Consider the following 12,986-nt stretch of genomic DNA (forward strand, 5'->3'; position numbering starts at 1 on the left):
CTCGTGACTTGATCAAAATAGAAATTCTTCAAGTTATGGTACTGCGCACGCTCACGTTTCGCTTTCTTGGAACGTGCTAGTCGAGAAGTAGGAGCTTACTTTTCCCTATTACGGCGAAAAGTATACCTAAGTGTTGTAATACTTATGGAAATGCATTTTAAGAACAAGTCTCTGTAAGAATCAAACATCTTGGGAAATGAAAATTTCCAACCCCCCTTCAAATTTTGCATGCAGTTAGGCACTCAGGGGGATGCACAAAAATGCCCTTTTTAAAGGTCGCAGCACTCTTGTTGCCATGGTAACAACGACTGCTTGTTCGAGGACTGGGGCCTCATTTTCATAAAAAAAAACTTTGCAAAAAAGAGTGAAATGTTTATTTCTCTATCTCAAGCTAAATACAACATTACAAATTGGCACTTCTACCATACATAGTGACATCATTCATCTTCACTTTAATTCATTCAATTTTCCCTGGGAGTGAATGTGAACACACCAATAGATTATTCATCTCGGTACAGTTTCGGTCATTTTTGTTGTCGGGTAAAACAGGGAAAACGTTTATCTGAATTTCTCCAAAAGTACCCTAATTCTGGAACTGAAACTACCCACCTAGCTAGTTATAATATTCTAGTTTTTAAATATGTAAAAATCTCTGCGGGCCTGCCTCTACTTTCCATAGGGGCAATTCGCGAACGAAGCTCAAAAATCAGACATTGCATAATTTGGCGATGTTTGCATCTAATGTTCTAAACAACAAATGTTTCAGAAAAATGAAACATGCAAGGCTTTGGAAGAACGTTATCCTATGAGCAATATCCCGAAGAGAAATCTCGCCCCTGGTTGTCCTCTTAAAAAAAAAAATTGATCAACCTTCATGGAGGACTACTCGACGTAACTACAAACATATACCTCAAATCGTGAGCATATCATCCAGATTCCGAGTGCTGCACCTTCTTTCATGGGAATTTGAGCAATCAAGGTTTTCTTCTTTTTTTTTTTGGTTGTTTTTACTTAGAATGCGCGGAAATCTGCTGATATATCGAAAAATGTCCATTTCTCCTCTTCTTTGGGGCGACAGATGGAAACCTCAAGGAGAAATACAACGTCACGCCATCGTGAAAACGTACATGTTTATGACAAATGACCGGTTCGAGGATAGTTTCGTGTAGATCAGCCGACTTCAACATGTTTTAAATGACTTATAAATATAACAGTGTCTCTTCAGGGGAATTTGGATCACTCAATCGCTCATTTTTTATGAAAATGAGGCCCCAGGCCTCGAACAAGCAGCCGTTGTTACCATGGAAACAAGAGTGCTGCAACCTTTAAAAAGGGAATTTTCGTGCATCCCCCCTGAGTGCCTAGGGGGATTGAAAATTTCCATTTTCCAAGTTGTTTGATTCTTACGGAGACTTATTCTTAACTTGTAGTTTCCTCCGCTGCTTTGAAGTGTTCAACGATCTCTGTCACTCGCGGGGCTTTGCTAGTTGTTGAAGATGGAGGCAGAGACAATACGCCAACAAGCCCTTTTGCTCCGAACTTCTCGGAAACATTCTGAAGATCTCGATATGAAATGCCACTTCCGGCTATTTTTTCAGCAATCTGTTGCTTGATGGGAAATTCCGCGTTTGTTGGATGATAAAGAGTTCCTCGGAACGTCTGCAGGAGTTAGTAGCGACGATCAAGGTATTTCATGTCGTTTTCTGCGTACTGTGTTGTTGACATGTTTTCTATCAACATGTCCTCTGAAATATTCGAACGGGAATCAAAGACTATTCTTCTTAAAGCTCTAACATCCTCCATTGCATCGTGTGCAAGGAAAGGTTCATGGAAAAGTGTCTGATAAATGGATTGTTTATTTAATTTAACTGTGGAACCATCCAATAAGACCAAAGATTGATGTTTACATTTGACCAAGTTCTTCATCGCAGGGAGAGTGTCAGAAAAGAAAACGTAAGTTTTTCACAAAGGTGATGTCCACCTTGACGAAGACGGGTTGGAGTATCGAAAACCTGAAGGTTGTACCCGGTTAAAACAGTATAAATATTATTATCGCTCTTCACACGCCTGACAGTTTTCTCTAAGTAGGTTAGAAAAATTTCCAGTGACTTTCCAAGTGACACAGTTTTGACGGGTTGATTGAAAATTATTGCATTAACAAGTTTCATTTGCGCATTTCTTTTTCTTGTGTCTCATGGAACGCAAGATGGATACAGCCAAGTTCTCCGAAGCCCGGGCTCGGAAGTACCACAGCTATTGAAATCGTAAATATTGATTCAGTGATCACTGACAAATAACTATCGGTGAAAGTCCAGTTTTTTGGGGAACTGATATATAGGGAATCTGAATTAGCTCTTGCAAAGGTTTGCTATTAAGTGACAGTGGGTGGCGAAAACAGGAAGATTTCTTGATTTGAGATATCCTGTCTTACCGCAAAGTCATTATTAATTTTCATTACAACAACCACAAGAACAACACATCCTAAAGCAATCAAAACATCTGCGCCACCAAGGTGTGGAGGTAATTTTGTAGCTGATCCCATCGTTGCCTGTACTCTTAAACTGCCCTGAAAAACGTCCGGTTGGCTTTTTTGCTTTCACGTTCGAAACCAGTATATCAGAAAGCTTCTATACATCTTGTTGTTCTACAATGTGGCACTTTTTGTATGAAATCTCGCCGTGAAACAGACGTGTCTCCAGGAGCACAATGCCCTCTGAGTAATGAGAATCGCGACTCGTGGCTGCAGCTTTGATAAACAAAGACAGGTGAATAACAACTGAGAATTCAACCAGACAATAATCCACATTCGAATAAAGGGTTAAGTTTCTAAAGAAACTGTGGTATTGCGTCGATGAGAGAGTATATCGAGTATAATTATATATCGACTGCGTTGATGACGTTCATTTGCCACCGTAGAGAGTTTCCGAGCTGACGTTTCGAGCTTTAGCTCTTCGTCCGAGAGCGAATGGCTTACGCACAAAAACGTCAGCTTTGAAAATGACGGTGGCCAATTTATGTTATCAACTCAGCATCTGTTGATAATACTAAACTACCCTGTAATATTCCACATTCGATATGTTAGAATGGGGTTCGAGAAAGCTCTCCGCTCTAGCTCATCAAGTGTAAGTGTAACGGCACGTAGGGTTTGACATGATTTCATTCTGTTTCTTTTGCTCTTTTTCTGTTTTTTGTTTGTTTGCTGTTTGCTTTTTCATTTAAACAGAAGTTCTTGCGGATACATGATGAATGCATGGTCTTAAAGATCCAGAAGTCGAATAAAGACAAATTCATCATTATTATGATTGTTTTTATAACAGTATTAGTTCTGAGAGCTTTCCTTGCCTGTACCAGGAGCAGTTTTTTATGGCTTGAACAAAGCAAATCAAACATTAGCCTTTAGCTTTGCTCTGTCTCCAACTTTTCCTTTGCACCACAAAACAAAAGTAAATTGGTTTACTCGTGCATAATTCTTGAGAATTATTTCTCAAGCCCCTTGACTGCATGCTATAAATAAGAAATTTACCATTCGTCAGTTTCTTTCACTCCAGAATATTACATTTTTGTGTAATCCAGATAGGAGGGTGCCAAAATAGATTTGCGCTCTATGCCGTTAAACCTGAAATATTTCTTTTTAAGATGATGATTTAGTTTTGAATTTTTCTCATATAGTTTGAAAAAGTTTGATGATATATCAATCTTTTCCTGAGCAAGATGACGGCGGAAAATAATTTATATGGTATCCCTTGATCTTTCAGACTCACAATTCTCCACACGTACCATCAACCTTAAAAATAGTTCCATTCTCAACTGAAAGTTAGCAAACTAACGCTATTAACTCCATAATTAGGTTGTTGCTGGGAACTTCTTAACTCACTACTTGCTTGATTTTCTTCATATTGATGTTTCTCGCCTACAAATTTCGGCTGCAAGATAAAAGCCCAGTTATCATTCCCCTCGTTCAACCGTCTCATATCATTTCCCTCGACACCTAAGCTTGAGAGTCCAGAATTTTTAAAGCCCAGTCTTACTTTCTAAATCAAGTTTTGTGGTGCAAGGACCCCATCCCCGTTTGGCCATATTAGCTCGTTTGATGTGCGCCATGTTGCAAACTCGCAAATTACTGCCTGTATTTATTCCCCTTACGTAAACTCCCGATATCTCTGCTTCCCTCTCAGGCGAAATATACGTTAAATTCTTATTCTCTTTTCCTAAGACATGTTGTGTGTCTGATTCAATCTCCAGACAATTTCTTTCGACCACAACACGCATTTGAAGACAACCTTACATTTTTTCTTTAAACTTTCACCAAATGGGGAAATAGCCTCGTATAGTTTTCAGGTCGTCTGGCACTAGTTTTGTAGGTGAGTTAACCTTCGTGGACTAGCCTTGGTAATCTCATATCTCAACGGAGGGTTTTTTCCCGCCTTGCATATCCTCTCGGCAAAGGTGTTTCCTTGCTATCTCCAAGCGGCGCCTGCAGGATGAACGACCAGATGCCGTGTATGTAAAACATCTCTCTTAGCCTTCTTACATAATTTTATACATGCATTTTAAAATTTCTGGTAATCCCTATAATTTAATTGGCTCTCAGTAATGCAGTTTATTCTCAATTCGTACTATTTTTCACTACGCGTATCTTCTTCCCAACCAATAAAAACCAACATTAAAACCAAAATAACCAATCAAATTTCAAGGCTTTTATGACGTATAATCAACCAAATTGAAGGAAAACAGAAGACAAAGAAGCCATTGGTTGTAAGTTCCTCTTTTTGCCAAAAATGGATGAATTCTATTTCTAACAGTATTTTGACGTGTAAATAAGTGATGACTGAACTTAGTGTCGTGCAACTTTGGCCTGAAATCCTACTTCGGGTTTCAAATCAAACTCGTGCTGCGCGTTTGTTTTCAATTTTGAAATCATGATAATCACGCATATCATTTCAGTCTAATTTGCTCCCCACTAATTAAGTTCAATCGCCATTATATACCTCTGAGTCTCATTACTACAAAGCACAATACTATAGCGAGAACAATATTGCATATAACCAAGAAATTAATTTTATAATTGTTACTATACCTATTATCCTCGTTACCGTTATCACAATTATGTGTAGTTTTTTTCGCTATTCAGTTGTCTTTCAGAACACGCTAGAACGCTTTTTTTGTTTTAACGGCGTTATCAGTGACTTTTTTTGTCCAGCGTGAACATTTGGAAAAGTCGTTGAAATTTTACTTCTCAACTTTTCAAGAATAGGAACATCGCATTGATTCACTTCTCACCAACCAAATTTCGAGATTACACAGTATCTGAAAAAAACTGGCGTATTATTTTTGTTATTATTAAAGCCTTCCAACTCACCAGTGGAGCGAAATAGAAATAAATATATATGTACGGCAGGCATGAATAAGCTTGGTTCATACCGCAATATTTACGCCTGTGGTAAACAACTCGTATGAATAGCAAATAGCAAGTCAGCAAACGATGCTTCCCTTTTCTTAACTATCGCTAAAACAAATCTATTTCCACTTAAATGCTGCCAGTTCGACGCAGCAACCGTAAATTGAAGTTCAGAGAAAGCAGTGATTGAAATCAAAGGGAGTTAATGTAGCTTGATTACTCATAATTAGAAGAATCACGAACGACAGGACAAAAAATCAGCTAATGGGTAACGTAAGAGAAAATAAGGAGTACTTTCTCGGAAAAAAGATGGAATTATTAATTTCATTCGCTGTCAGAACTTCGCAAAAAAAAAAAAAAAAGGGAAGGAAAAGAAAAAAGAATAAGAGAAAAAAAATACATATATCGATGCACCTTTTCTTATAAGATCGATAAAACGTTTATCACTCTCTTGCCCGTCCCCGCTGGAGGCTAAAAGGAAAAGATGGTTGGATAGGGAAAGTAAATAATCGAGCAAATCAACGCACTGAGAATTCTAAGAGCGAGTAGTGATAAATGAAGACCTGGATTGCTAGAAGTCTATAACAAGACGGGAACAACTTTTTACTGACTTTGACCGGGACCCTATGATTATGGGTGACATTTTAGTCACTCAATGGTGTTAGACGATATATTTTTGCCGACTGTTTAACAACTTTGTTCTTTTGGTGAACCACTCTACCCCTTTCTTGTGACGTCCAAGAATTATTTTATTTATACAGAGAAACTCGTTAAATTTTCTTACACTACCTGAGGAATTAGCTTTGGTTGTGGCTTTAGCTGTTGCTCTGGCTGTGGTTTTGGTTGCGGCTGTGGCTTTGGCTGGTGTTCATTCTTTTTCCCGTTTTGCTTGGATCAAAGTAATGCAGCAATGCTCGCTTATGGATTTCCCTGTAATGCTTGTCTCAAGAAAAGATGAAGCTCTGTCTTCCATCGAGATATTCCTCCCCGAACTGCGAGGCCACTTTTCTCCATGCCCAAAGCGAGATCATAGATCTGTCTTCCTCGTCTGTATCTTTGTAGTCGTTGTCTCCACCGATGACAATCAACACCTTGTCACCTAGGATAACAAAATAAATAAATAAATTTGAAAACTGTTATGAGTGACTAAAGGTCGATGCTGAGGGGAGAGACCTCCCTCCCTGTTGGACACACACACACACACACACACACACACACGCACACACATATTAAGTAAGTTAGTTAAGAATTACTGCCTTACAGAAGTTAATACCTAGAGAGAAGAAATTCCTTAAGCTGTCTTTTAAAAGAAGCGGAGGAGGGAGAACTAGTTATGTCAGAATTTAGCGAATTATAAAAGTTTGGACCTTGAAAGTAAATTGAAAACATCCTGGTGTTCGTTCTGCACAGTGGCAAGCGGAAGGACTGAGCATTCCTAGTATTATAATTGTGGATTTGACTATTCAGTAAAAAAAAAGTTATTGAATTTGGAAGGGAGTGTAGAGTTCACGAATGAAAACATGAAAGTACCTAATTGAAACAAATGGATATCATGAAATTTTAAGAGTTTAAGTTCCTTAAAAATAGGGCCAGTATGGGCAATGTATGTAGAATTGCTTACTATTCTTAACGTACGTTTCTGTAAGGTTACAATTCTTTGAAGGTTTGACTTGTAGGTACCAGCCCAAGCTAAATTGCAATAATACAAATATGGAAGGATCATAGAATTGTATAAAGTACGAAGGGAGTGAGTAGAGAGAAAAAACCTAGATTTATGAATAATACCTATAGATTTGGATAATTTATTTGCTGTTAAGGATATATGCGATTTCCAGGTCAGAGTTCAAAGGTCAAAGTTATTATAGGCCATGACCTATGACGTGATCGAATTGAACGGATTTCCAAATTCACCTGAATAAATGCTGTTTTTTCAGCCCGAGTACAAATTTACGTTTTCTTTCTTCCAAAATTTTCTTTTGAGCATTGGTAGATGTTAAATGAAAATTTCAAAACGCCGCAAGATAAGTGTTTTTGATTAAATAATGCCCAGCAATAAACAGCAAACTATTGCCTTCTTTATTTCTGCTCCCGCTTCCCGCCCTCTTAACCCCCCCTCCCTGTTCTCCCGGGCTCCCGCCCCCCTGTCTCCCCTCCCCCCCCTCCCCCCCACTTTCTTGCGCCGTACATGTTCGGGCTGGCCAGCACCTCGATACATTTTAAAGAGTCTTAAAAGTCAGATAAATCTGACCAGCCCCTATGCTACGTTGCATGCTAACAGATTTCCTTGTTAGCCGCCTCTCCGTTAGTTATTGAGCGAGGGTCTTAATAAGATGAGAAGTATACCATCGACTTTAGCCTTCAGTTGTCAGAAAAGCCCGCCAACGTCAACCCCTAAAATGTATTTTTTGTATCAGTCCTCTTGTTCACATCATTTTACAGCTAAAGAGCAGAAATGACGTTCCTCTGGAAAAACTTTCGGTGAATGATTTTATTTGAGGATCATAAACATTATGTAATTAAAAATAATTATTTTTGTAAGTTGCGATAAAAAAATCTGACCTCACTGAGCAGCATTGCAAAAATTGTAAGTGTGGGAAGAAATGTTTACATACCTAGAACTACTTTTGACTTTTTGTTTTTCATGTTCAAGTCCGTTTTGTGTATGTGTTTCTGTGCGACAGCCAATGTGTTACGACCGCTTATAAGTATGCATTGTTGTGTGACTTTTTTGGGGGATTTGTGTGACAGGCTTTCTCGGAAATATTGCGCAGTTCCATTCTTCACTAAAGCGAATTTGGACATTCAGATGAAATCTGCTAGAATTTCATCAGTACCTGTGTTCTACACAGAGACGATGTTCCAGTCGAAAAAGCGAATTCATATTTTTAACTGTGACAACACATACAAGCTAGAGCCTGTTGAGAAATTGCTCGAGGAAACGAAGAAGAAATTTCTGGAGAAATTTAAAAGCATCCATGTTGAGCCTGTAGAGAGACATTCATTCAGACTTACTCAAATGTCTGAAATGGTCGACAAAATCCCAACCCTAGAGATGGATATGGCCTTCTTCGTGGTTCATGCGAATGAATCTCGACTCTCAATCAACGAAGACAAGGCAGGAATTGGTTACGCCAGGATATACAGAGCTTTACTACAAGCGACGGGTAAGAAGCGGAAGTATTTAACTCAAAGTCATTTTTTCGAACGCATTTCACTACTCTTAATCACGCATTTTTCGGCAGGCTGGACTATCTTTGAGAAAGGTAGTGGGGAGTTAGTGCAAATCTTTTCTATATTTCTTAAACAACAGCACATTAGACATCAGACGTGAAAGTGAAAGTAAACAAGCGTAGATTAAGGTTGACGGTTGCTCCCCAGAGCGGCAAAATGCGAAGACTTGTTTTATGCAGCTGCGTCAGAGTCGTAAACACTCGGAATGAGTTTGCTAATTGAAGTTTCTGTTTCGTTTTCTGAGGTGAAAGCTTTTTGGCGAAAGGGGGTTGATCTTGTCGTTTGAAATTTCAGTAGCTTTAAGTCTAAAACAATTCCTCTTCCCCGGTCTGGAAATACGGTAAATTATTTGCATTTTTTATCTGGATGCACCACGTTCAAGTTGAGTGAGTACTGATAAAGACAAACTTACATGTTGCCGCCGGATTATACATATGATTCAAACTAACATTAACTTTCAGGGGAAAACGAGCATAATTGGAAATAGACTTTGATCTATGCGTTAAAGTCTTGATGCTTTTATGTATTATGGCTAAGGGAATATTAAATCTACCGGCCTGCAATGATAAATGTTATTCAAAGGATCAAAAAGCTGTCAGGGCATCTTGAATAAATTTTAATGGATTGGAGAAAGAATTTACCTCAGACAAAGCAAGCCTTTAGTCGGCAGTTATCCCTTCAATCGAAAATAGGTTCAAATGCCTTTCTTCAGCCACCTGAAATTCTTTTGCCATTTTATCGCTCGATTTTAAGGGACACTGAAATAGCTAGCATTATTTTCGAAAATTGTTTACGTAATAGAAGGCGAATCTAGTGTTGAATTTTTTTTTGAACCAAGAGAAATTGTGTTTCTCTCCATTATATGTTGCGTTTTTCTTACCCTCTGGTAGATAAGGGATGTATTAGTAGCGTGAATTCCACGGTTGCAAAACAAAGAAATGGAGGAAAATCTCAATAGAGACGAAGAGGTCTGGAAGGCCACTGCGTGACGCAAGTCGACGCATATGTCCGGTGTATTTTATGCAATTCTTGTGGGCCATGGATTCGTGATTTCATATCAAATGACTTGTAGACAAGTTGACAAAAGATGGCTGCTGTAACGTTATGCACCTTGCCAATCAAGGGCAATGTTTCATATTTTAAATCTGGTCATCAGGTCAGGGAGGAATTTGCATTGAGTATGTCTGACACGAAAGCAAGTTTCTTTACATTTTGGTCATAAAAACGACAGTAATCAGCGACAAAACAATGGAAATTATATTACATGGGATAATATTGTTACGCTTCTTAAGCTTTAAATTTGAATTTCCTTTGCCTACAGGAGGAGAAGTCATCATCGTTATCGGGGGAGATGTCAATTACGAGAGCGACGACGAAGAGAATCGAAAGGTTATTTCACGTTGGGCGAAGAGAAAAGTTTCCTCACAATTCAGCAAAGAGTATCTTGATGGTACAAAGAGCTTTATCTTTTCCTGGAACAAACAACATCGAGCGATTCACGAAGAAGCTCTGTTGCATTACTTTGATCCAAACAAGAAAGGACAAAAGTTCCATCATCAGTCGCTATCTCCAAACCAACCATCAAAACCAGAACTTCCATCTCAAGCAACATCTCCAGAATTACAAAATCCACAGAAACCCAGAAGTCCTACACGTAACGATGAAGCCACTTCTGAATTGACAGCGGTTCAAGAAAGGGAAATTGATTCACACCGTGCTGGCTTCATTGGCTCCGAGCGCAGCAGAGGCAGGAAGTTGACAGATCCTTCTTTCAGTAACCAGCGAGACGGACAAGGAGATCTGGATTATTCACAAAGGAATTTTTCAGAAGTTAAAAGTGTCTATGCTCAAAATACCCAACAGCTAGTGCGGGCGTCACAATTCTCAGTTGAATCCCCTCCCGTTGTTTTACTGAGAGGTTTCGCTCGTTATGGAAAGGTGCCTGATAGGTTTCAGATGGGTGACCTTCAAATATGGGACCCTGAGTTTAAAGTTCCCGCTGACATACAAGAGGAGCTGCTTCACAAACACCGCAAAACACCTTTGATTGGATTGCTAATCATTAAGCACAGTGATGGCACAATTAAGTATTCCCCTGTTCCAAACCTAAAAGAATTCTCGTTGGACGGGGAAATACAGCTTGCTGCCGATGAACAACTTATATTGAAAACTCGTGTTTGCAATGGAGAGGTGTCTTTTGAAGACGTTGCTGTACAGTTTAAGTATGGAAACGTGCGTATTCCGCAACACATTATCGATGGTTTCAGAGCTCAAGATAAAAAGGCTAATGGTGATCTGTACATCATTTCAAATGAATGGGAACATTTTCGATGTGTAGTAAAAAGTGGAATTGATTTTAAAAAAGTGATAAGAATAGCATTGGAAGATCTAGGTCTTGCATGTTTAAGTCACCGTTGCCAAGTCACTGGGTAATGATTAAGTAAATCATTGCCTGTTTTGAAGGCAGGACTAAAGTGTGAGCAAGAACCTATAAACTTAAGTATAGAGAATGTCAGTCCACTGATGTCGTGGTCAGTGCTCTGGAGTTTCGTTGCTGTAGAGAAATTCACTTAGCAACCGAAAAGCTAACTTTTGATGGCAGCATCGAAAGAATCAGCTGTATCACGAGGCACGATGATTTTCGCCGAGTAGTTATAGGGCAGTTTTACCGTGCAAGTTGCTTCTTTCCTCAGAGGTTGCAAGGGTAGGGGCTATCGTTGTTGAGCCGGTCAAACGGAAAACGAGTGAGTTTATAGTTATCTGATTCAAGTTTATCTCAGATAGTGGACTTAAATAGAGAAAACTTGCTAAGTTACCAATGTTTGTTGTAAATGCACTCGAATCTGGTCTCTTTATTAACCACAGTAACTTAGAACCTTGATTCACAAAGCTTACAGAGAGTTGCTGGAGGCAGCTAGTTTTTTTGTCTTTTTCGAGTTTAATTGAAGAATTAATAGTATCTGTGTTGATCTCTATTGAAAAAAAAACATTTACATGTATATAACTTTTATTAAGGCACAGGTATCGAACGTTTGAAACCTACGCGTTTTACATTTCTGATAGAGCGAGCGGACGGTGAAATCGGAACTATATCAACTGTTTCCGAGAATCTGTTAATTTTTTTTTTCCCAGCTAGACAACAAAATTTTTTTAGCGACCTTTTTAATGATTTTATTTCTTTAGGTGAAGACCTTAAAAAAGTCGAGCTTGAAGCCCTGATCAAGATTCCTGCTGAAGCACAATTTATTGTTTTTCCGCCCTCAATTGAGGCAGACGTAGATTTCACGAATGCCTTTGAAACGAAGAATGAGACAAATGGAACTGTTTCTAAGAATTTAGAACTAATTTTAATTCGTTTAATGAGATTAAGCTCGATTCATATGCGGGGTTCTATCGTAAGGTAAACTTGGACAGAAAAGTAACATTTAGCAGTGCTTTTCATAGAGTATACGGTTTAAGATTGACCGCTAAATTGGTGCATATACATCATGCACATTCCAGAAAGCTCATGTATAACATAGATCCGCAATGCGTACATGCGTGGGTTAGGAGTCCACTTGTAACATGTAATGGAAGTTAAACAGAAGGGAAAAATATGAGCTGGAAGTAAGTGATAATAAGTCTACATGGATTAAATTTACCGTAACTTACATTGAAAACTTAATTCTGGACACTGGAAGAGGTAACTGTCTGGATATCACTCAGAGGGGAAGTAAGGAGTTACAATATCTCTCTAGAGATGAACACTTTTCAATATGATGGTCAATAAAAAAACAATCAGATTGAAATTCTTATATATTGTTTTTAGTGACAATTGTACAAATGATACTGGTACTTCTTGCTGTTTGGAACTGTAGGGAAAACTTCCTTTTGTAATGAGTGAAGAATACTCATCTAAGGAGACAAAAGAGAAAGCTATAATGAATATATTATATTCATTAGAAAATAATACGAATATGATTATGCACAGTAAGATGGCACTTTATTTATAGACAAGGTTCTTTTCATGGAGGAGAGGGACATAGGGTGCAGAAATAGTTCAGTTCACCTTCAGCAAGATAATTGGTTTCAAGCCAATTGTTTAGTTTTTCTTGAATTATTAGGTATTTGTTGCAATATTTTTCCTCTTAGCTCAGCGGAGTTAGCTCCAATAACATTTTCTTGAACTTTAATTCTGTGTTTGTTTCCTATTGCTGCATTGTGAACTCTTTCATTAAATTCATCTACCTTTGCATTTTGTATAAATAGATAAGGTGCATCAACAGGGTTGTTTATGTTGTCTTGTATAATTCTCTCTTTCAATGTTGCAGTGTCACTGGGTGTGTGTTTACCTTCTCGTAACCTATTAAGCAGCTCA

General features: G+C 38.4%; 1 protein-coding gene across 1 annotated transcript; it reads left to right on the forward strand.

Annotated features, from left to right (window-relative positions):
- Nucleotides 1-8,182: 8,182 nt before the first annotated feature.
- LOC136281521 (uncharacterized) lies at nt 8,183-12,986 on the forward strand. The gene is made up of 2 exons (XM_066167943.1): nt 8,183-8,562; nt 9,951-12,986. Exons 1-2 carry the CDS (start codon nt 8,205-8,207, stop codon nt 11,060-11,062), a joined length of 1,470 nt encoding a protein of 489 aa, XP_066024040.1. The 5' UTR covers nt 8,183-8,204; the 3' UTR covers nt 11,063-12,986.

The sequence above is a fragment of the Pocillopora verrucosa genome, chromosome 6 (genome assembly GCF_036669915.1).
Source record: "Pocillopora verrucosa isolate sample1 chromosome 6, ASM3666991v2, whole genome shotgun sequence".
NCBI classification, from domain to species: domain Eukaryota; kingdom Metazoa; phylum Cnidaria; class Anthozoa; order Scleractinia; family Pocilloporidae; genus Pocillopora; species Pocillopora verrucosa.